The 23645-nt window shown below is 40.6% G+C and overlaps 1 protein-coding gene across 1 annotated transcript in view; it reads right to left on the reverse strand.

Annotated features, from left to right (window-relative positions):
* Window positions 1-23645, reverse strand: part of LOC120063927 (zinc finger protein Helios-like) — a 68038-nt gene that overhangs the window by 11719 nt on the left and 32674 nt on the right. The window contains exon 4 of the mRNA XM_039014237.1: window positions 2384-2491. Coding sequence (XP_038870165.1) covers window positions 2384-2491 — 108 coding nt within the window. The remainder of the gene's footprint in view (window positions 1-2383; window positions 2492-23645) is intronic.

Below are 23645 nucleotides of genomic sequence, written 5' to 3' on the forward strand. Positions count from 1 at the left end.
ATAGGGACCTTTACGGTTGAACATACAGTAGGTTACAGGGACCTTTAAGATTGAACATAGGCTACAGGGACCTTTAAGATTGACATAGGTTACAGGGACCTTTAAGATTGACATAGGTTACAGGGAACTTTAAGATTGAACATAGGCAGAAGGTGACTCCTTGCAATCCTCTCCTACAGTCAGGAAAACCTTATCCGGATAGTAGTGTCAACCATTTAGACAAGGCTGTTTGTGATTTGTGACTGACCATGATCACAGGGTGGGTACGCAAGGAGACAAAGCAATAGCCCCAAACCTCTCACACCAATATCCATCTCATACCCATGTCCCCTTAGGCTCCTAGACTCCATAAACACAAGGGGAGTGTGTGGGGTGATTGCTTTAGGGATGACAACAATGTCCAATGTGGTGATTGCTTTAGGGATGACAACAATGTGCCAATGTGGTGTTTGCTTTAGGGATGACAACAATGTCCACTGTGGTGATTGCTATAGGGTTGATATCATCCATCTGTCTCACAACATAGGACACATAGAATTCAGGACTCCTGCTATTGTCAGCAATGACATGACAATCTCTGCAACAACATGGCAGTCTTTTCTTTAGCAATATTCCCCGTTCTATCTATATCCCTGTCTGAACTGAAGGAGACCCTGTTTTACTAACAGCATGACATTGAGGTTATCATCCAGAACTGTATCCTGGCAACACGGAACAGCTCTATTGGTTTTCATATTTTCCTCCCAGACGAGGGGTACGGGAGATGGGATATATAAAATGACGAGCTCTGCACTTTGCTGTCGCAGCTGGCTGAACTTGAGATGGTTGCTGCGACAACAGTGTATTATAGAACTCAGATGAATAAAATATAAAGAAAGAAACTCCCAAAGCATGGGTCATGTTACCAAGGAGGAGAAACTAGGTATCCAAACTAATAGAAAAGTGCCATCATAAGCAAATCTGAGCTTGGGTGCCTGTCCAACCCGTAGCTGGCTGTGTCTTGAACAACTCATAGTTTACATTACCCTCATACAAAAGTTTACATTACCCTCATAGTTTACCTTAACCTCATAGTTTACATCTCCCACATAGTTTACATTACCCTCATACTGTAATTGACATTACCCTCATAGTTTTGCTAGTGGCGCTGTCTAGACATTTAGCTGAAGTCAACGAGAAAAGCATATGAAATGATCTACCTTATTAATAGTTTGATTGTAAACATATAGCAAATGTCACGGTCGTCTTGAGGTGAGAGAGTGGACCAAGGCGCAGCGTGAGAAAAACACATCTTCTTTTATTAGACGAAGATGAACCACGAACTAAACACTTACAAACTAAACAAAACAACAAACAACCGTGAAGCTAATGACGTAAGTGCATACACAAGCATCAAACGTACAACATAGACACGCGATACAACCACCCACAAAAACCACGTGAATCACCGGCTGCCTAAGTATGATTCTCAATCAGGGACAACGATTGACAGCTGTCTCTGATTGAGAATCATACCCGGCCGAACACAAACAACCCAACATAGAACAAACACATCGACAACCCACCCCAACTCACGCCCTGACCAACTAAAATAATACAAGAGAAAGGAAAAACAGGTCAGGAACGTGACAGCAAACATGTTCTGTAGTTTTGTACAGTGACACAATTGGTCAATTTCAAGAGAAATTCAGCACCAGTCAGTGTTATGTTACAACAATGGTGTCGAAACGGAGTGGTGTTAGGCAACTTCCGGGTCAGGATGACACAGGCTGTGTCAGTGAGAACGATCTCCCTCTTTAACACTGTAGTCTGTGAGAGCTATCTCCCTTTGAGACTCTCTCCCTCTTTAACACTGTAGTCTGTGAGAGCTATCTCCCTCTGAGACTCTCTCCCTCTTTAACACTGTAGTCTGTGAGAGCTATCTCCCTCTGAGACTCTCTCCCTCTTTAACACTGTAGTCTGTGAGTGCTATCTCCCTCTGAGACTCTCTCCCTGTTTAACACTTTAGCCTGAACCCCAGATCTGTTTGTGGGGTCTTGCAGACTCATTTTAACTATTAATGACCATAGCAGTTGGCAAGCCAGCATAAACAGATATGGGACCAGGGTACTAATACTGGGGGATGCTGCGGGAAACAGCTTCCCTTTTCTGCTTCAGCTACCACATGGTGAATAGCACCCTCAGCTCTTCCTGTTTCTGTTCATTTAGGGGAAGGGAACTATGCAAAACCCTTCAGATAAGACATGAGTTGATAAGATAAACTGTTTCTCTTAACACACATAATCCTCTTGAGTGTGGGTGTGTGTGCGTGTGTATGTTCCTCTCTGCGTCCATACATACGTGTGTGTGTTTGTGTGCACGTATATATTCAGCAACCACTCACCAGTGGGTGAATTAGGATGCTGGAGCTGCTGTCCATTGGGTGTGTTTGCCGACAGGTCCACCAACATTCTAGAGTTCTCTGTCTTCCTGGGAGAGCAGTCTCCGTTACCTGGGAGACAGACAGACAACAAGAGAGCTGGGAACATCGCTCTGCATTGCATTGCACTGCACAGCACACATAAGCATACAACTCCATCTGTACAAACAGCATCACACACACACACACAAGCAGTCACTCACACACACATTGCTTTTGATAGGTGTCAGTTGAAGCAATCACATCTTGCCAAAATAGTGACAAAACACCTGATTACCTGGGGATAATCTTAAGCTTTATTTCACTTATGTTAAGAGGAAATAATTTAGCAAACTATGCCAGGAGGCAAGTGTCAATATGGCTATTTGTATGATACCCTGTTCCGGATCCTAAACAGCAAATGTTCCAATGTTGAATCAACTCTGACAATTTTAAACTTAAGACTGGGCCAGTGTGTATATGGGTCCACTTTCAGTGTTAAATTAACACTGTGTTGGGCCTCCCAGGTTGTGCAGCGGTCTAAGGCACTGCATCAAAGTGCTGAGGAGCCACTACAGCCTGGGGTTCGATCTGTGACCAGGAGCACCATAAAGCAGCACACAACTGGCAATGCACCATCCGGGTTTGGTCAGTGGGTTTTCCTTGGCTCATCTAGCGACTCCTTGTGGCGGGCCGGGTGCCTGCAAGCTGATTGTGCTCGTCAATTGAACAATGTTTCCTCCGACATATTGGCAAGGTTGACTTCTGGGTTAAGTGAGCATTGTGTTAAAGGTCATGAACAGCCATAATCATGTTTTTACTCAAATGTGATGATATTTGGATGAAACCAGATCAAAGTATGATGGCCAAAGTATGAAAAATTACTTTTGCTTCGACATTGATAAAGTTTGATCATAAACTTTTTCACTCATCATTTTTCATGATTCATTCAGGATTATCCAAATACTGGGAAAAATATGTAAATTTTACTACTTTAATACACATATACAGTAAGCGAATTTGTCCCAATACGTTTGGTCCCTTAAAATGGGGAGACTTTGTACAAAAAGTGCTGTAATTTCTAAACAGATCACATAAGGATGGAAAATACATTCAAATTAAAGCTGTCCAAAACTCAGTTTTACATGGGAATCAGAATGACAGTTTGGGACCTTTAAGAAGTAGTGGGGCATGGCAGGTCATGTTTCGGAGGATGCATGTCTCGACATTCGCCTCTCCCGAGCCCGTTGGGAGTTGCAGCGATGAAACAAGGTCGTAACTACCAATTGGATATCATGAAAATGGGGTAAAATTATAAATAATAAAAAAATAACACTGTACTTAGTGCTGATGCTGTTACACTTTGTCAGTTTTAGGGAATTATCACATTCAGTGCTATGCAATAACTCCTCATATATAATTTTTAACACTAGGAAGTGCTTCTACACCTGCATTGCTTGCTGTTTGGGGTTTTAGGCTGGGTTTCTGTACAGCACTTCGAGATATTAGCTGATGTACGAAGGGCTATATAAAATAAACTTGATTTGATTTGATTTGATATATATAATGAACAAAAATATAAACACAACATGTTAAGTGTTAGTACCATGTTTCCTGAGCTGAAAAAAAAGATTGCAGAAATGTTCCATATGCACTAAAAGCTTATATGTGTGCACAAATTGGTTTACATCCCTGTGAGTTAGCATTTCTCATTTGCCAAGATAATCCATTCACCTGAAAGGTATGCATATCAAGAAGCTGATTAAACAGCATGATCATTATACAGGTACACCTTGTGCTGGGGACAATAAAAGGCCTACTCTAAAATGTGCAGTTTTGTCGCAAAACGTAATGCCACAGATGTCTCAAGTTTTGAGGGAGTGTGCAATTAGCATGCTGACTGCATGAATGTCCACCAGAGCTGTTGCCAGAGAATTGAATGTACATTGTTCTACCATAAGCCACCTCCAACATCATTCTATAGAATTTGGCAGTACGTCCAACTGGCCTCACAACCGTAGACCACGTAACGCCAGCCCAGGACCTCTACATCCAGATTCACCTGCGGGATCTTCTTAGACCAGCCACCCGGACAGCTGATGAAACTGAATATTTCTGTCTGTAATAAAGTCCTTTTGTGGGAAAAAGTTAATTCTCATTGGCTGGGCCTGGCTCCCCAGTGAGTGGGCCTATTCCCTCCCAGGCCCACCCATGGCTGTGCCCCTGCCCAGTCATGTGAAATCTATAGATTAGGACCTAACGAATTTATTTGAATTGAGAGATTTCCTTATATAAAATTTAACACATTAAAATCGTTGCATGTTGCGTTTATATTTTGTTTCAGTAATAGTTTGCACCAACGGTTTTATGCAACAACACCTCATAGTATTTTTAAACATTACGCCAAGAGGTCCATAGCCATTGATAAGGTGTTGGGTTAAGGACATTACAGTATGTTTTACAACTCCTTAATATTACATGCTCTTATGTAAGCATTTATAAAAACATTTTAGACCTCCACAAGTCTAGTTCATCCTTGGGAGCAATTTCCAAATGCCTGAAGGTACCACGTTCATCTGTACAAACAATAGTACGCAAGTATGAACACCATGGGACCACGCAGTTGTCATACCGCTCAGGAAAGAGACGCGTTCTGTCTCCTAGAGATGAACATACTTTGGTGCGAAAAGTGCAAATCAATCCCAGAACAACAGCAAAAGACCTTATGAAGATGCTGGAGGAAATGGGTACAAAAGTATCCATATCCACAGTAAAAGTACTGCCTCCCGGGTGGCGCAGTGGTCTAGGGCACTGCATCGCAGTGCTAGCTGCGCCACCAGAGTCTCTGGGTTCGTGCCCAGGCTGGGCTGGGTTCGCGCCCAGGCTCTGTCGCAGCCGGCCGCAACCGGGAGGTCCGTGGGGCGACGCACAATTGGCATAGCGTCGTCCGGGTTAGGGAGGGTTTGGCCGGTAGGGATATCCTTGTCCCAGTATGTAAAATGTAATGAAATGTAAAAAAAAATGTAATAAAATGTATGCACTCTACTGTAAGTCGCTCTGGATAAGAGCGTCTGCTAAAATGTAAAACGAGTCCTATATTGACATAACCTGAAAGGCCGCTCAGCACTGCTCCAAAATCGCCATAAAAAAGTCAGACTACGGTTTGCAACTGCACATGGGGACAAAGATTGTACTTTTTGGATACATTTCCTCTGGTCTGATGAAACAAAAATATAATTGTTTGGCCATAATGACCATTGTTATGTTTTGAGGAAAAAGGGGGAGGCTTGCAAGCCAAAGAACACCATACCAACCGTGAAGCACGGGGGTGGCAGCATCATGTTTTGGGGTGCTTTGCTGCAGGAGGGAATGGTACACTTCACAAAATAGATGGCATCATGAGGAAGGGAAATTATGTGGATGTATTGTAGCAACATTACAAGACAGCAGTCAGGAATTTAAAGATTGGTTGCAAACGGGTCTTCCAAATGGACAATGAACCCAAGCATACTTCCAAAGTTGTGGAAAAGTGGCTTAAGGACAACAAAGTCAAGGTTTTGGGGTGGCCATCAAATCCTTAACCTCAATTCTACAGAACATTTGTGGGCAGAACTGAAAAAGCGTGTGCGAGCAAGGAGGCCTACAAACCTGACTCAGTTACACCAGCTCTGTCAGGAGCAATGGGCCAAAATTCACCCAAATTATTGTGGGAAGCATGTGGAAGGCTACCCGAAACATTTGACCCAAGTTAAACCATTTAAAAGCAATGCTACCAAATACTAATTGAGTGTATGTAAACTTCTGACCCACTGGGAATGTGATGAAAGAAATAAAAGCTGAAATAAATCCTTCTCTCTACTATTATTCTGACATTTCACATTCTTAAAATAAGTGGTGATCCCAACTGACCTAAAACAGGGATTTTTTACTAGGATTATATGTCAGGAATTGTGAAAAACTGAGTTTAAATTTATTTGGCTAAGGTGTATGTAAACTTCCGACTTCACCTGTACCTCTTAAGGCCTTATTTAAGAGACTTTTTTTTTTATCCTAATAGAGTAGCCTGACACTCAATTTCAACAGACCAAATTTTGCTAGCTTGCAAAGTGATAAGTAATTTCTATTGGAAAGCAGCCAGAGATAGAATGGCAACAACCAAAATGTTTATTCATCTGCAACCTGCACTCCAAACAAATTGGACTACCTAAACCACAGGTGTCAAACTCATTCCACGGGGGGCCGAGTGTCTGCGGGTTTTCGCTCCTCCCTTGTACTTGATTGATGAATTAACATCACTAATTAGTTAGGAACTCCCCACACCTGGTTGTCTAGGGCTTTATTGAAAGGAAAAACCAAAAACCTGCAGACACTAGGCCCTCCGTGGAATGAGTTTGACACCCCTGAAACCATTTAAACTGGAACAACCATTTCATTAACGGGTGCTATAAATCCAACTAACTGATTGGATTAGTTTAGAAAATGTGTATTTATCTTTGTGTAGCATAAGTTTAATATCTCAATCAATCAATGAACATGCCAAAAAAAAACTATCCTAAAACAAATCTACCTGCAGAAAAGCATGCTGGGAAATTTTATAATGATGGGCGTGGTTTTAAACTTGTGACGAGGCGGCATTTGCCACAGCACTTTTCAATCGTTTTTTATTTAGTCTAATAAAATATATCAATGCAAAACGTAAAAAAGATGGGAAAAGTTCAGTTTTTTCCCCGATTTTTCCTCATGATTTGTCAACTCACACCCAATTTCTCTGTCATTCACATTGGAGTGCTGCTGCAGGCTATTTGTGGTTCTTGACCAATCATATTCACGGAAATCGCAGGACACGCAGGCCAGGCACAACGCACAAAGCTCAAGGCGAGCATGACTTTCCTCCGGTATCTATTTAGCAAGAGTGATAACACATCACTCTTGACAGACACAAGCAAAAGCTCATACATAAATATCGCAGCCTATACACATAAATATTAGCGATCAGACATGCTGTATTGTATTGAAACAATACTATTTTTCAGTCTAATCAAATGTAGGCTACTAACAACAGCATCTGCATAGTCTAGCCTACTATGCGCCCCGTGCCACTTGCCAGGTTAAACGTACCGGTAACATTGGGCCATTTGTTTTGTGAGAAAATGTGAACGCGATCAAATTTGGTTTCTATTCTAACATTCTTTAAAATGTAGTTAATATGAACAAGTACAAGATTGTTGCAGTTTGACTGGCTTTTCCTCCTCCCCAAGGACAGGAGCTTTTCCTCCTCCCCAAGGACAAGAGCTTTTCCTCCTCCCCAAGGACAAGAGCTTTTCCTCCTCCCCAAGGACAAGAGCTTTTCCTCCTCCCCAAGGACAGGAGCTTTTCCTCCTCCCCAAGGACAGGAGCTTTTCCTCCTCCCCAAGGACAGGAGCTTTTCCTCCTCCCCAAGGACAAGAGCTTTTCCTCCTCCCCAAGGACAGGAGCTTTTCCTCCTCCCCAAGGACAGGAGCTTTTCCTCCTCCCCAAGGACAGGAGCTTTTCCTCCTCCCCAAGGACAGGAGCTTTTCCTCCTCCCCAAGGACAGGAGCTTTTCCTCCTCCCCAGGACAGGAGCTTTTCCTCCTCCCCAAGGACAAGAGCTTTTCCTCCTCCCCAAGGACAGGAGCTTTTCCTCCTCCCCAAGGACAGGAGCTTTTCCTCCTCCCCAAGGACAGGAGCTTTTCCTCCTCCCCAAGGACAGGAGCTTTTCCTCCTCCCCAAGGACAGGAGCTTTTCCTCCTCCCCAGGGACAGGAGGTTTTCCAGCACTTTTTAAACCATGTGATCTGCTTAGAAAAACTCTGGTCCCATCGTAGCCCATAATAAACCTTTTTACAACAGATTTTTTTTGCCACACCACTCTGGGACCTGTGATGCCACCTCTGCAGGATTTGATGGGAATGTTGTACTGTCCACAGAGTAAAACTGACACAATCACACTCTCACACTCAACTCTGGTTATTAACACCACCACTGGGGTTATTTTAGACCACTAAGTAATAATCTAACACCAACAGAGTTAATGTAACACCTGAATAAACACTATAAATGTTACACTGAAAAATCAACACTAGGTAACACTGGCCCATTTGCTGTGTAAGTCCCTAATCTAACACAGTGCTACACCGATCTTTGCAACCTGTTGCTCGTTCCCCAACAACACTTCCAGTAGCAAATATATTTTCCCTGGGTGGTCCGCCATCCAAGTCCCAACCAGGCCCATCACTTAGGTTTAGGAGCTAACCAGGCCACCACAGGAGTGCAGGATGGAACATGTTTTGCTAGTGGCTACTGCAACTGTCAGCCTCATGTCCTATCCATACAGATCAGATCAGATTGCATCCTCTTAGCACCCACCCTGACACACAGGCAAGGCTATAAGATAGCTGTCCTGTCCACTCAAAGGTAGAGCTGTCCAATCCCTTCTACAGCCTGACCCCAGGGGAGCCTCTCAGCCAAAACAGAAGCAACACCACAGCACCTCCACTGACCCAGGTGTCAAATTCCACACGAGCCACCACAGCAAAGACAACACTTTACCAGCTAGCACATTTTACAGGAAAGTATTGGAGATGTCATAGAGACAATGGCCACCTCAGTCCAACAGTTAATCTTCAATCTTAATGCTTCCCCCATGGAGACTAAAACAAAATGCTAGTATTATATGTGGTAGACCAGTGTTTCATTGTTGTGATTGGCTGCTGCTGAGTGAGGCACTCTGGGAGTCGCGGTCCATGACCATGATGACACAATCCCTGGGTCTGGTCTCAGGTTGCAAGCCACGCTGAAGTTGAAGGAAATCTCAGGTGACCGACGGGCGGCTATCCCTTGGCAGTGCTGTCTGTCGTAGAGACAGGAGTCGCTCTATGACTGGATACGGCAGGCTTTTCCATTACTGTGCTAAGTGTTGATGCCTTGACACTCTGTGTGGTCGATCAGGTTAGGTAAAGGCACAGTACAGTGGCTCAAAGATGATGTGTACTAGTAGCATCGGAAGGTTGATGGTCCTAGGTTTCATGTCCTTGTAATTATTATTGAAAACCTTAATGGCATTTAGCACAAACGTGTTCATCATCCGCTATTCCTCATACGATCCTTAAAATTACAATCCTTAAAATTGCAGCTCACTGCTCCCAAAGTGAACCCGTGGGCCAGATTGAGGAGTGACTGGGGCAGACAACACATATAAAACACACACACACACACAGTTTGCTGTGTCAAAATCAGAGCTTTGACTGGCACCATACATTAGTTGACTCAATACTGTATGAACCGCCACAACATGTCTGTGCATCAGGGCCAAGACCCAGATGACTTGTATAGACAGGGGAGGGAACTAGAGGAAGATGATGTGTGTAACGCATCAGATATAGATTGTTCCATGTGTAGGCGGCGTGGCCAAAAGGAAAATACATTTTATGACAATGGCAAAGAGAGAACAAGACCTGATAAACATGTTGGCTTCTGTAGGCCGTTTTATGAAGTGAGTTGAGAATGTGTTGCATCAAATGATCATCAACATCTGGTTGGCTGGTTAAATATATACCGTACTTTACAAGTGGGGAGCACTTCAATAAGCCACAGACACTGGAATGACATAAACTTTGAACAAGAGGTTTGGAACTGTGCAGAATTATTTCCCTATTTCCACACAGGCAGCACAGGCAGGAGGAAGGATCTGGTTTTTCCAGTCAAACCATCAACCTCCAGACCATTCCTCCACACTGTAAGAGACAGAGATCTCATTCATCAGCTTGCCTTTAACAATTTAGAGGAGATATGGCAGTATGCTTCAAACATGAATTGAAACAGAGGGCACTATAATGGCTATATCCTACATCCTACTTTTTCCTTCACACTATATCCTCACTATACCATATTTTGTTCCACTCATCCCAAAACTATTTTCAACACCTGCAACAAGGAGTTGTCAAACTCCAGATGATCAGTGTGTTCTATCAGAGGGAATCTGTGGAGGGGAGAAAGAGGAGGGAAGTACCACTGTGCCTGGTACAGCACCACCCTACTGATAAGACATCTCTAGGGGAGCCAAGAAGTAGTTGGCCCTTTTACAGGATCAGAACACATGCAGCTCGTGTCTCTCTCCTCTTATCGGATTAGTAAAGCAGAATGACTTCCTCATCTCAGCTGCGTGGAACACGTTCACCTATCCTTGTGTACACTTCCATATTGGTATGAGAGTCAACTGTATTTGTTAAAAAATAGTGTGGCCTCAGCCATGCCCCATACCTTTGACCATAACTCAGCTGTGCAAAACATCACAACATCATGGCATCCTCAAATGTCTGATTGCTTTAGCATAAAACCACTATAGGAATCAATAACTCTCAGAAACAACCAGAAATGAAAGAGGAGACTGGACTAAATACTAGTTCCAGTTGGATTATATCCAAAAGAATGACAAAACGGCCTCAAAATGTGGAAAATTGGTTAGAATCACCATAAAACATTTTTCTTTTTTAACAACATAAAATGGCGAATGCAGCATCCACAACTTAAAAAACGATGTCACAAACCTTTTAAAGACTTTTAAGAGTTATGATATGTCAATATCATTTTGGTTAGAGCGTGATTGAAAAGTTGACCTACTTGCAGAGTATACATCAGTTGCCTCTGTTTCCATAGTTGGGGGAGAGCTGTAGGTATCAAAAAGAAACAGTAAGTTAGAGCACTCCAGCTGTACCACAGTGCTTACTCTCCTTCTAACCTCTTCTAAATCCTAATGGAATATAACAGATTAGACTGTTTGGTTGGAGTGATTTATTTGTACATTATTTTATGTAACACTTTGTCATAGATTTAATGAATGAGCCATTATGAATGATTATAAATATTTAGAAATGCTGAATTAGAGGATACATTGATTTTGAAACAGGCATGATTAATATTTAACAAATATATCACAATGAAAGTTGAGTGAAAATAAATAAATAAAATGTATTACTGATAACATTTGAGAATGTACAAACATTATACAGAGTTAAATATGAAGACAAAGATGCACGTGTTTTAGTTTTGGCTTTCGAAGGTTCCGAAATACTTTAATCTAGCATCCCTGCAACATAAAAGTCTATGGTTCAACTTCCCAGCATGTGGCTGCTGAAGTGCTGGTGGATTGTAACGTTTTAGCCTCTGAATAGAATGCAGTGGTTCAGAGAAAGTTGCACTATTAGAGAAGTAACAAATATATCAAGCTAAAACTATAGTATGGGTTAAAAATGTACATAGAGTCAGAACACAAATGTTCCCAGTTCTAGTAGTTTCAGACCCTCTGAAAAAAAGGCCTTAAACTCAAATGAAATATGTCTGAGAGAACAGTAATAAGGTGCAAACCACCACTGGCCAACCTCATGTCTGCGATGAGGGTGACATTTTGTATACATGTATTATCTGTTGGAGGTTCAGGTGAGATTGTATACTATTGATGTGTAACACACAAGATAATTACACTCAGTGTACAAAACATTAGGAACACCTGCTGTTTCCATTACATATACTGACCAGGTGAATCCAGGTGAAAGCTATGATCCCTTATTGATGTCACTTGTTAAATCCATTTCAATCAGTGTAGATGAAGGGGAGGAGATTTTTAAGCCTTGAGACAATTGAGACATGGATTGTGTATGTTTGCCATTCAGGGGGTGAATGGGCAAGATCAAATATTTAAGTGCCTCTGAATGGGGTATTGTTGTATGTGCCAGGTGCACCGGTTTGAGTGTGTCAAGAACTGCAATGCTGCTGGGTTTTTCACACTCAACAGTTTCCGTGTGTATCAAGAATGGTCCACCACCCAAAGGACGTCCAGCCAACTTGACACAACTGTGGGAAGCATTGGAGTCAACATGAGCCAGCATCGCTGCGGAATGCTTCCGTCACCTTGTAGAGTCCATGCCCTGATGAATTGAGACTTTTCTAAGAGCAAAATAGGGTGCAATTCATTATTAGGAAGGTATTCCTAATGTTTTGTAAGTGTCAGCGTATGTTCATTGTGCGTGCGTGTGTCTCGAATAGACACGAATAGACATGAGAGAGCGTGTGTGTGTGTGTGTGTGTGTGTGTGTGTGTGTGTGTGTGTGTGTGTGTGTGTGTGTGTGTGTGTGTGTGTGTGTGTGTGTGTGTGTGTGTGTGTGTGTGTGTGTGTGTGTGTGTGCGTGCGTGCGTGCGTGCGTGCGTGCGTGCGTGCGTGCGTGCGTGTGTGTGTGTGTAATAATGCTGAACTTCTGATATACTGAATATGTCCTTTTCTGCAGTCAAATGTCACTGCTAAATTGGACAGTCAGGGTAATAAACCTATCCGTTCCAGGTTTACTCTCTCTGCTTTCCTAGATCTTTTTGTTATGTCTGGTCAGGTCACCTGAGATTAAATAAGAGTTGTACCTTCAGAAAGTATTCACACCCCTTGACTTTTCCGACATCTTGTTGTGTTACAGCCTGAATTTAAAATGTATTAAATTCAAATGTTTTGTCACTGGCCTACATAGAATACCCCATCATTTTAAAGTGAAATAATGTTCTTCGACATTTTTACAAATGTACGAAAAACGAAAAGCTGAAATGTCTTGAGTCAATATGTATTCAATCCAACTGTGATGGCAATCTTAAATAGGTTCAGGAGAAAAAATGTGCTTAACAAGTCACATAATAAGTTGCATGGACTCACTCTGTGTGCAATAATAGTGCTTAACATAATTTTTTAATGACTACCTCATCTAACACATACAATTATCTGTAAGGTCCCTCAGTCGAGCAGTGAATTTCAAACATAGATTCAACCACAAAAACGGAGGAGGTTTTTCAATGCCTTGCAAAGAAGGACATAAAAACCAGACATTGAATATCCCTTTGAGCATGGTGAAATTATTAATTCCACTTTGGATGGTGTATCAACAGACCCAGTCACTACAAAGATACAGGCATCTTTCCGAACTCAGTTGCCAGAGAGGATAGAAACTGCTCAGGGATTTCACAATGAGGCCAATGGTGACTTTAAAACAGTTACAAAGTTTAATGGCTGTGATATAAGAAAACTGAGGATGGATCAACAACATTGTAGTTACTACACAATACTAACCTAAATGACAGAGTGAAAAGAAGGAAGCCTGTACAGAATAAAAAATATTCCAAAACAGATTTTCAATTAGGCACTAAAGTAAAACTGGAGAAAAATGTGGCAAAGAAATGAACTTCATGTCCTGAATACAAAGTCTTATGTTTGGGGCAAATCCAACTCAACACATCACAGAGTACCACTCTTCATATTTTCAGGCATGGTGGTGGCTATATCATGTTATAGGGAGTTTTTTTGGGGTGGGATACAAAAATAAACGAAATAGAGCTAAGCACAGCCATTCCTAGAGGAAAACCTGTTTCTGTCTGCTTTCCAATAGACACTGGAAGACAAATTCACCTTCAGCAGGACAATAACTTAAAACGCAAGGCCAAATATACACTAGAGTTGCTTACCAAGACAACGTTGAATGTTCCTGAGTGGCCTAGGTAGTTTTGAGTTAAATCTGATTGAAAATGTATGGCAATACTTGAAAATGGCTTTCTAGCAATGAGCAAATACTGTACAATCTAGGTATGCAAAGCTCTTAGAGACTTACCCTGAAATACTCACCGCTGTAATCGCTTCCAAAGGTGATTCTAATATGTATTGACTGAGGGAAGTGAATAGTTATATAAATGAAATATTTTTGTATTTAATTTTCAATACATTTTCAAAAATTCCTAAAAACATGTTTTCAGTTTGTTCTTGTGAAGTATTGTTTGTAGATGGGTGAGAACAAAAAAATCTAGGTAATCCATTTTGAATTATGGCTGTAACACAACAAAATGCTGAATAAGTCAAGGGGTATGAATACTTTTGTAGGGCACTGTATGACTCACACGAGGACAATATACTCATATTTCAGGTGTAAAAATATAACCGCATTAAGGCCCAATCTTGAGGACAGACCAAGCGAAACATTTTCTACTGTGAACTAGCATACAGATGTCAACATTTTGGCAAATGTCTTGTGTATGATGGCCACGTTTCTCTACATACAATAATAATCACACGTCAATAAAAAATGTCATGCACTTTGGCTACATTTTCCTTCAGAATTGAAACTTCAATAATTGGGAAACCAATTACAATGCAAATATTTTTTTAAACCTAAGACTAGGAGAGAAACTATGTCTGTTTTTTAAGAGTATGTTCTATGGAAGAATAGTAAAAACTCTATGCTGAATTAAAAGTCATATGTGGTAGACTAGGCTATTCAAATAAATAAATACATACAAAATAGTTGTTAATACTCTAAACTTTAGAGCGCTTAGCAGCCTAAGTATACAAGTTATTACATTCAGTCAATATATTTTATTTTATACGTTTGACAATTGAGATTATAAGTGCTTCGTCAGCAATAAACGGAAAGCCCATAAGAATTTGCACCAACAATCCGCGCCTCCGCTGTGGACACCTGTCTCTAGACGCTCAGTCGTGCACGTGTGTTGGCTTATCTGACAGTCCAAGATCTCCCTTCAGTTTTAAACAATATATGGGTTGATTCTTTTCATTACATGATCGAAATCAAGCCAGATGTTGACAGAATCAGCCGCAACCTGTTATTGTATGATTTGAGCAATCGAATGGGTAGCCCTGTCAATTTATCGATCAATCGCTCAGAAAGAGTAAGCAGAATGAGGACCTTTGAAGTTAAAAGTTCATCTAATGCGACTAGGTAAAAACAATGCTGTTAAGTTATTATAAATGTATTACAAAGTTAGTACGCAAAGTATTCGCGTAGGAATGGTAGCCTAATAATTTTAAATGCATAATAATTTGTATGGTTCTGATAACCAGACTTGATAAATTGACAAAATGTTCAATTGAATATTACCTTTCGGTGTCTCCCCTGTGCAAGTCAGTGATCTTCGTCAGTGGAAGTCGCACCTCGTTCTAAAATACAAATTAAAATCCCCAGTTGTCTAATATGTATTTGATAGACAATTAATAATAATAAGGTAGGGTCTACTCTCCTCTTTTTAAAAAGAAAAACTTCAGTTGAATATACCACTGTCCTGTCCTGCATACAAACTGAATAAAGTTTAGGAACATGGCAGCACACTCCTCAATAAGTAGCGTTGGTAGTTACTTCCTCTGTGCTGAACTAGCCCGTCAACTTTTTCACCTCAGCCCGCACGCACCTTCCCTTCTATAATATTCTATGAAGTACACCTTGATTAGCCAAAATATGGGTACTTCAACAGTTATAGACTGTGTATTACTGGATTTTGTATTTATTACAGCAACAATGAGGTCGGGGAAGATATAACTTGCTTTTAGACTAAATGAAAGAAACAAAGGAACAAAGAAAGAAAGAAAGAAAGCGTAGAATATAACTGGATCCACCGGTTCCTATGGAATTAGCCAAATAAAAGGAGTAGGGAGCAGCCTATTTTTGGCCGAGGGATTCTAAGGAATCGGATAAGCATCGTTATCCAAAAGGTATTGGATGAGGACTAAGAGTGAGTGTATCAGTGGGCAGTCCAAGAGAGATATGACAGACTGATAGTCCATTCTGTCTCATAGTAACCTGTCATTCACATGCAGGTGCAGGTAGAAAGATATTTCAACAGACAGAACGTCTCCTCAACTATTGTGCCCATTCTGTCTCTATAGCCTAATTCAATTACATAAAATACGAGATTATCTCTCTTGACACTGCAGTTTGGGTTAAAAGCATTTCGAATCATGTCATAGAAAGACTTTGCAGAAGCCCCCACTGCTGCATCAACAGGTATCCGATCATTGTGCAGTCCAGAGCCGTCTGATTTTTATTAGTGAGATGCACCTGTCTCGCTGAATTCCGTGTCTGTGTAGATTGCAGTACGATGTGCATTGTCTGGAATCTGGATCAATGGTCGGATGTTGAGCGTTTATCCACGGACATATTTTAGATCATCATCATAGCAGACAAACTGTCATCCTTGTAGGCTAAATAAATATATAATCATCGCTATTTGTTTCCTTTATTTCGTTACCTTATAATCGCAGGAGATTAAATATTCCCATCACCTATGCTGTGAGGTAAGAACTACACATGTTCACCCATTGGAATGTCTTGCTTGGAATACAATGTAATGTAATACAGTAGTTCCGCAGGCAACAACAGTTAATCCCCCGATACTTCCTCCATCTTCGAAAGCAGAGCAGACGAGCCGCCGAGTGTCTGTTCTGGGAACCTGGTCTAACACAGATACACTGATCTCTCTCTCTGGCCGTCTGTGCTGTAGGTGCTCGGCAATCGATTACAGTACTTCACAGCCTGTTGCTTTTTTATTTAACACATTGACACAAAGCTTAAAATAACAGTAAGGCATTTTTATTTTGAGTAAATGGTGAAAACAATGATTGAATATGATAAATTAGGATGATAATAAATAAATGATAAAAGGATCATAGTAATAATAAAGCTAATAGTGCTTATTAATTAGGCTACGGTAGATACAGCACTCATAAAAATATTAATTGTATTACTAAGCAATGGGAAATTAAGTATGAATAAAAATATAAAAGATACATACATGAACACATATTATAAACAAATTATTATTACTATTAATACTACTAATAACTATTATTATGGGAGTCCAATTGTTTGCACATATTTTTGATGCCACATTTGCCTGCATTTGGGCCATTGTTTTGGGCCATTAAGAGTTCTAATTCATTAAAAACATGGAAACAAACACGAATGCATTATATATCTTATTGGTTATCTATTCTAATAATGTCTTGTCAGAAGTGGTATAAGCAAGAAGCTCTGCATTGTACTGTAGATTCATTATTCTCCTCTTCTGCTCCCTCCTGTGGCAAAGACGAGACTTGTCTGAAATGATCTCCTGAAGTACAGCACAGTATTCAAGAGGTACGGTTGTCAATGCATGCTCTTAAAGCTGCTGTACAATCACAGTGAAAATAAACTAAAAAAGAAACGTGAGAGAGATGTGACATTCAAAATATGTTTTCATGTTTTGTGTTGTTCTTGTGTCACAGATGAAAACTTTAGGTCATCTTAGTCACTTCCAATAAGTGGTTAGATGTTTCACTCTTTAGATTTGATGACCAAAAGTTCTCCAGATGTGATATGACACCTTACTTACTGGTAATGAAAATAAGGTCATGTGAAGAACCTTTAGCCATAACGACACACTTTTGTCACAGCAAAATATATACGTAACCCAATAAAATACATATTCAACATTTCATTTATATTAAACAGAACTTTTGATATTAAGAAATTATCATAATGAATCCCCTAATAAATATACATATTTAAGCCATTATAAATGCTAATATATGTTTCTCAATGTTTATTAACTATATGGATTAATATAATACATAACATGAATTAAAATTAAGGAATTAGTCAGTTACCAATCGTATGTGCATATATCATTTGTAATGCAGTGTGATATATCGATTGTGTCCTGAACATTGGTATTAATTAAAATATGTTTTGGATTATTTTTTCAGAAACATTTAGTTGGAAAGTAGGATACTAAACTGTCAGAAACATATATGAAATGTAATATATATATATAGAATTAGAACAAAAAAATTCTTCTTCTTCTTTTTTTTGCTGCAAGATAACATTTGCCCTGCTGGAAAGTGTTAACCTCAGTGTTTATTTTTCACAGTAGCTCCTGGATCTTGATTTGTAGGAGTCTGACAGTAGACACCCACCCTGAGAGTGATGTTAGTGTAGGGGAAGTTTCCACTGTTCATGGTGGTGTTTGAAGTGGAGGGGAAACCGTTACAAGCCCCCAACCACCATCACATCTCTCTCTCTTACACACACACTCTCTCTCCCTCTCTCTCTCTCTCTCAAAAAATAGTCTGGGAGAAGATAACTTCAATCACAGTAAAAGTTTAAAGAAACGAGAATTATCGCTGATATATAGGAACTACTGTCCCTAAAAACCATGTAAAAATGAAAACAGAATTGTATTACAAAACCACTCATTAAAAAAACAGCTCCAAACCACAAGGCCACCTCTCTTCCTAGTATTCAGCATCTAGTCTCTAACCCATTTTTTCACTTTTTCCCACATCATCAAGCTAAATTATTTTGCCACACAAACGGTTATCATTAACCTCAGATGGACTCTTTCAAAAGAGAGACTGCATGACCTCAGGTTTAAGTGAGTGCCTCTTCACACCTACGTTAAGGTCACTGATGATGTTGTGGCTTGATATTCTGTAGGGGATAGAAGGAAAGCAAAGATGTGAAATTACTTGTGCACAGTGGTGTAGTGGGGGCTATACGCCGGTATACACAATATAGCCACAATATATTTTTTTCAGTGGGCGTATACTAACAAAGTAACAAACTGCTGGAAATGTACAGTTATCTACTGTAGTTATACAGTGCCTTCGGAAATTATTCAGAGCCTTTACTTTTCTCCACATTTTGTTACGTTACAGCTTTATTCTAAAATGAATGACATTGTTTTTTCCCCCTCATCAATCTACACATAATAACCCATAATGACAAAGTACAAAACGTTTTTTAGAAATGTTTGCTAATTTATAAAACATAAATAAATGTAAAAATCACATTTACATAAGTATTCAGACCCTTTACTCAGTACTTTCCTGGAGCACCTTTGGCAGCGATTACAGCCTCAAGTCTTCTTGGGTATGACGCTACAAGCTTGGCACACCTGTATTTGGGGAGTTCCTCCCATTCTTCTCTGCAGATCTTCTCAAGCTCTGTCAGGTTTGATGAGGAGCGTTGCTGCACAGCTATTTTCAAATCAAATCAAATTTTATTTTATTATTTTCAGGTCTCTCCAGAGATGTTCGATCGGTTTCAAGTCCAGCCAGGCTCTAGCTGGGCCACTCAAAGACATTCAGAGACTTGTCCCGAAGCCACTCCTGCATTGTCTTGACTGTGTGCTTAGGGTTGTTGTCCTGTTGGAAGGTGAACCTTCACCCCCAGTCTGAGGTCCTGAGCACTCTGGAGCAAGTTTTCATCAAGGATCTCTCTGTATTTTGCTCCGTTCATCTTTGCCACGATCCTGACTAGTCTCCCAGTCCCTGCAACTGAAAAACACCCCCACAGCATGATGCTGCCACCACCATGCTTCACCGTAGGGATGGTGCCAGGTTTCCTCCAGATGTGACGCTTGGTATTCAGGCCAAAGAGTTCAATCTTGGTTTCATCAAACCAGAGAATCTTGTTTCTCATTGTCTGAGAGTCTTTAGGTGCCATTTGGCAGAAGCCAGGGGGGCTGTCATGTGCCTTTTACTAAGGTGTGGCTTACATCTGGCCACTGTACCATAAAGGCCTGATTGGTGGAGTTCTGCAGAGATGGTTTTTCTTGTGGATGGTTTTCCTCCACAGAGGAACTCTAGAGCTCTGTCAGAGTGACCACCGGGTTCTTGGTCACATTCCTGACCAAGGCCCTTCTCCCCCGATTGCTCAGTTTGGCCGGTCGGCCAGCTCTAGGAAGAGTCTTGGTGGTTCCAAACTTCTTTCATTTAAGAATTATGGAGGCCACTGTGTTCTTGGGGACCTTCAATGCTGCAGAAAGTTTTGGGTACTCTTCCCCAGATCTGTGCCTCAACACAATCCTGTCTCGGAGCTCTACGGACAAATCCTTCCTTTGGTTTTGCTATGACATGCAATGTAAAATGTGGAACCTTATATAGACAGGTGTGTGCTTTTCCAAATCATGTCCAGTCAATTGAATTTACCACAGGTGGACTCCAATCAAGTTGAAGAAACACCTCAAGGATGATCAATAGAAATAGGATGCACCTCAGCTCAAGGGTCTGAATACTTATGTAAATAAGGTATTTCAGTTTTTATTACAATTTTTAGCTAAACTTATAGGGTATTGTATGTAGATTCAATTTTAGAATAGGCTGTAATGTAACAAAATGTGGAACATTTCAAGTGGTCTGAATACGTTCCGAAAGCACAGTACAGTTGAAGTCGGAAGTTTACATACACCTTAGCCAAATACATTTAAACACAGTTTTTCACAATTCCTGACTTTTAATTAGAGTAAAAATACCATGTCTTATGTCAGTTAGGATCACCAATTTATTTGAAGAATGTGAAATTTCAGAATAATAGTAGAGAATGATTTATTTCAGCTTTTATTTATTTCATCACATTCCCAGTGGGTCAGAAGTGTACATACACTCAATTCGTATTTGGTAGCATTGCCTTTAAATTGTTTAACTTGGGTCAAACGTTTCGGGAAGCCTTCCACAAGCTTCCCACAATAAGTTGGGTGAATTTTGGCCCGTTCCTCCTGACAGAGCTGGTGTAACTGAGTCAAGTTTGTAGGCCTCTTTGCTCTAACACGCTTTATCTGTTCTGCCCACACATTTTCTAAAAGATTGAGGTCAGGACAAATACCTTGACATTGTTGTCCTTAATGCAATCGCCGTGTTAGAATTCTAAAAATAACTTCATTACGACATCCAGCTTAGGTATAGCGAGAGAGTACCCAAAATCTGGGCGCAAACGACTAGTACAACAAGTTCGACAGATATATGAAATAGCATCATAAAATGGGTCCTACTTTTGATGATCTTTCATCAGAATGTTGTACAAGGGGTCCTTTGTCGGGAACAATCGTTGTTTGGATTTAGAATGTCCTCTTCTCCAGTCAATTAGCACGGAAAGCTAGCAAAGTGGCGCTAAGCTCTCCTTCCTGAACAAAGGCACACAACGCAACACGCCTAACGTCCCGAATAAATTTCAATAATCTAATAAAACTATATTGAAAAAACATACTTTACGATGATATTGTCACATGTATAAAATAAAATCAAAGCCGGAGATATTAGTCGTCCATAACGACAGCTTATCAGAAGGCAAATCCAGGTCCCTTCACGCGCTCTCCAGAAAACAGGAAACTGGTGACACGTCATGCCGAAAGCTATTATTCGACCCCAGATCAAGTTACACACTCCATTTCTTCTCTCACTGCCTGTCGACATCTAGTGGAAGACGTATGAAGTGCATCTATACTAATAAATATCAAAGACATTAATAGGCAGGCCCTAGAACAGTGCATCGATTTCAGATTTTCCACTTCCTGTCAGGAAGTTTGCTGCAAAAGGAGTTCTGTTTTACTCACAGATATAATTCAACCGGTTTTAGAAACTAGAGAGTGTTTTCTATCCAATAGTAATAATAATATGCATATTGTACGAGCAAGAATTGAGTACGAGGCCGTTTTACCTGTTATGGCTGCAAGGGGCAGTATTGAGTAGCCAGTTAAATCGTGCCCATTTCAAACGGCCTCGTACTCAATTCTAGCTGGATGTTGTCATAAGTGTACCGGTGTCGGGCTGCACCCCAAACAGGTTAAATTGGGCACGATTTTCCCCCAAAGTGAAAACAGCGCCCTCTGTCCTCAACAGGCCATTTTGCCACAACTTTGGAAGTATGCTTGGGGTCATTGTCCATTTGCAAGACCCATTTGCGACCAAGCTTTAACTTCCTGACTGCTGTCTTGAGATGTTGCTTCAATGTATCCACATAATTTTCCTACCTCATGATGCCATCTCTTTTGTGAAGTGCCCCAGTCCCTCCTGCAGCAAAGCACCCCCACAACATGATGCTGCCACCGTCGTGCTTCACAGTTGGGATGGTGTTCTTCGGCTTGCAGGCCTCCCCCTTTTTCCTCCAAACATAACGATGGTCATTATGGCCAAACAGTTCTATTTTTGTTTTATCAGACCAGAGAACATTTCCCCAAAAAGTACGATCTTTGTCCCCATGTGCAGTTGCAAACCATAGTCTGGCTTTTTTATGACGGTTTTGGAGAAGTGGCTTCTTCCTTGCTAAGCGGCCTTTCAGGTTATGTCGATATAAGACTCGTTTTACTGTGGATATAGATACTTTTGTACCTGTTTCCAATAGCATCTTCACAAGGTCCTTTGCTGTTGTTCTGGGATTGATTTGCACTTTTTGCACCAACGTACGTTAATCTCTAGGAGACAGAACACGTCTCCTTCCTGAGCGGTATGACGGCTGCGTGGTCCCATGGTGTTCATACTTGGGTGCTATTGTTTGTACAGATGAACGTGGTACCTTCAGACGTTTGGAAATAGCTCCCACGGATGAACCAGACTTGTGGAGGTCTACAATTCTTTGGCTGATTTCTTTTGATTTTCCCACGCTGTCAAGCAAAGAGGCACTGAGTTTGAAGGGAGGCCTTGATATACATCCACAGGTACACCTCCAATTGACTCAAATGATGTCAATTAGCCTATCAGAAGCTTCTAAAGCCATGACATAATTTTCTGGAATTTTCCAAGCTGCTTAACCTGTTAGGCGGGCTGTCCCGACGTCGGTACACTTATGACAACATCCAGCTCTATTGCAGGGCGCGAAATTCAAATTTCTGGAATTTTCCAAGCTGTTTAAAGGCATAGTCAACTTAGTGTATGTAAACTTCTGACCCACTGGAATTGTGATATAGTGAATTATAAGTGAAATAATCTGTCTGTAAACAATTGTTGGAAAATTACTTGTGTCATGCACGAAGTAGATGTCCTAACCGACTTGCCAAAACTACAGTTTGTTAACAAGAAATTTGTGGCGTGGTTGAAAAACGAGTTTTAATGACTCAAACCTAAGTGAATGTAAACTTCCGACTTCAACTGTATATATGTATATACAGTACCAGTACAAAGTTTTGATTCAAGGGTTTTTCTTTCTTTTTACTATAAAGCACAAATGAAATCATTTTGCAACTAAAAAAGTGTTAAACGAATCAAAATTCATTTTATATTTGAGTTGCCACCCTATTCCTTGATGACAGCTTTGCACACTCTTGGCATCCTCTCAACCAGCCTCCTGAGGTAGTCACCTGGAATGCATTTCAATTAACAGGTGTGCCTTTTTAAAAGTTAATTTGTGGAATTTCTTTCCTTCTTAATGCTATTGAGCCAATCAGTTGCGTTGTGACAAGGTAAGGGTGGTATACAGAAGATTTGGTAAAACAGCTCAAATAAGCAGAGAGAAATGACAGTCCATAAATACTTCAAGATATGAAGGTCAGTCAATGCGGAAAATTTCAAGAACTTTGAAAGTTTCTTCAAGTGCAGTTGCAAAAACCATCAAGTGCTATGATGAAACTGGCATTCATGAGGACCGCCACAGTTCATTAGAGTTA

Source organism: Salvelinus namaycush, chromosome 19, assembly GCF_016432855.1.
Source record: "Salvelinus namaycush isolate Seneca chromosome 19, SaNama_1.0, whole genome shotgun sequence".
Classification (NCBI taxonomy): Eukaryota; Metazoa; Chordata; class Actinopteri; order Salmoniformes; family Salmonidae; genus Salvelinus; species Salvelinus namaycush.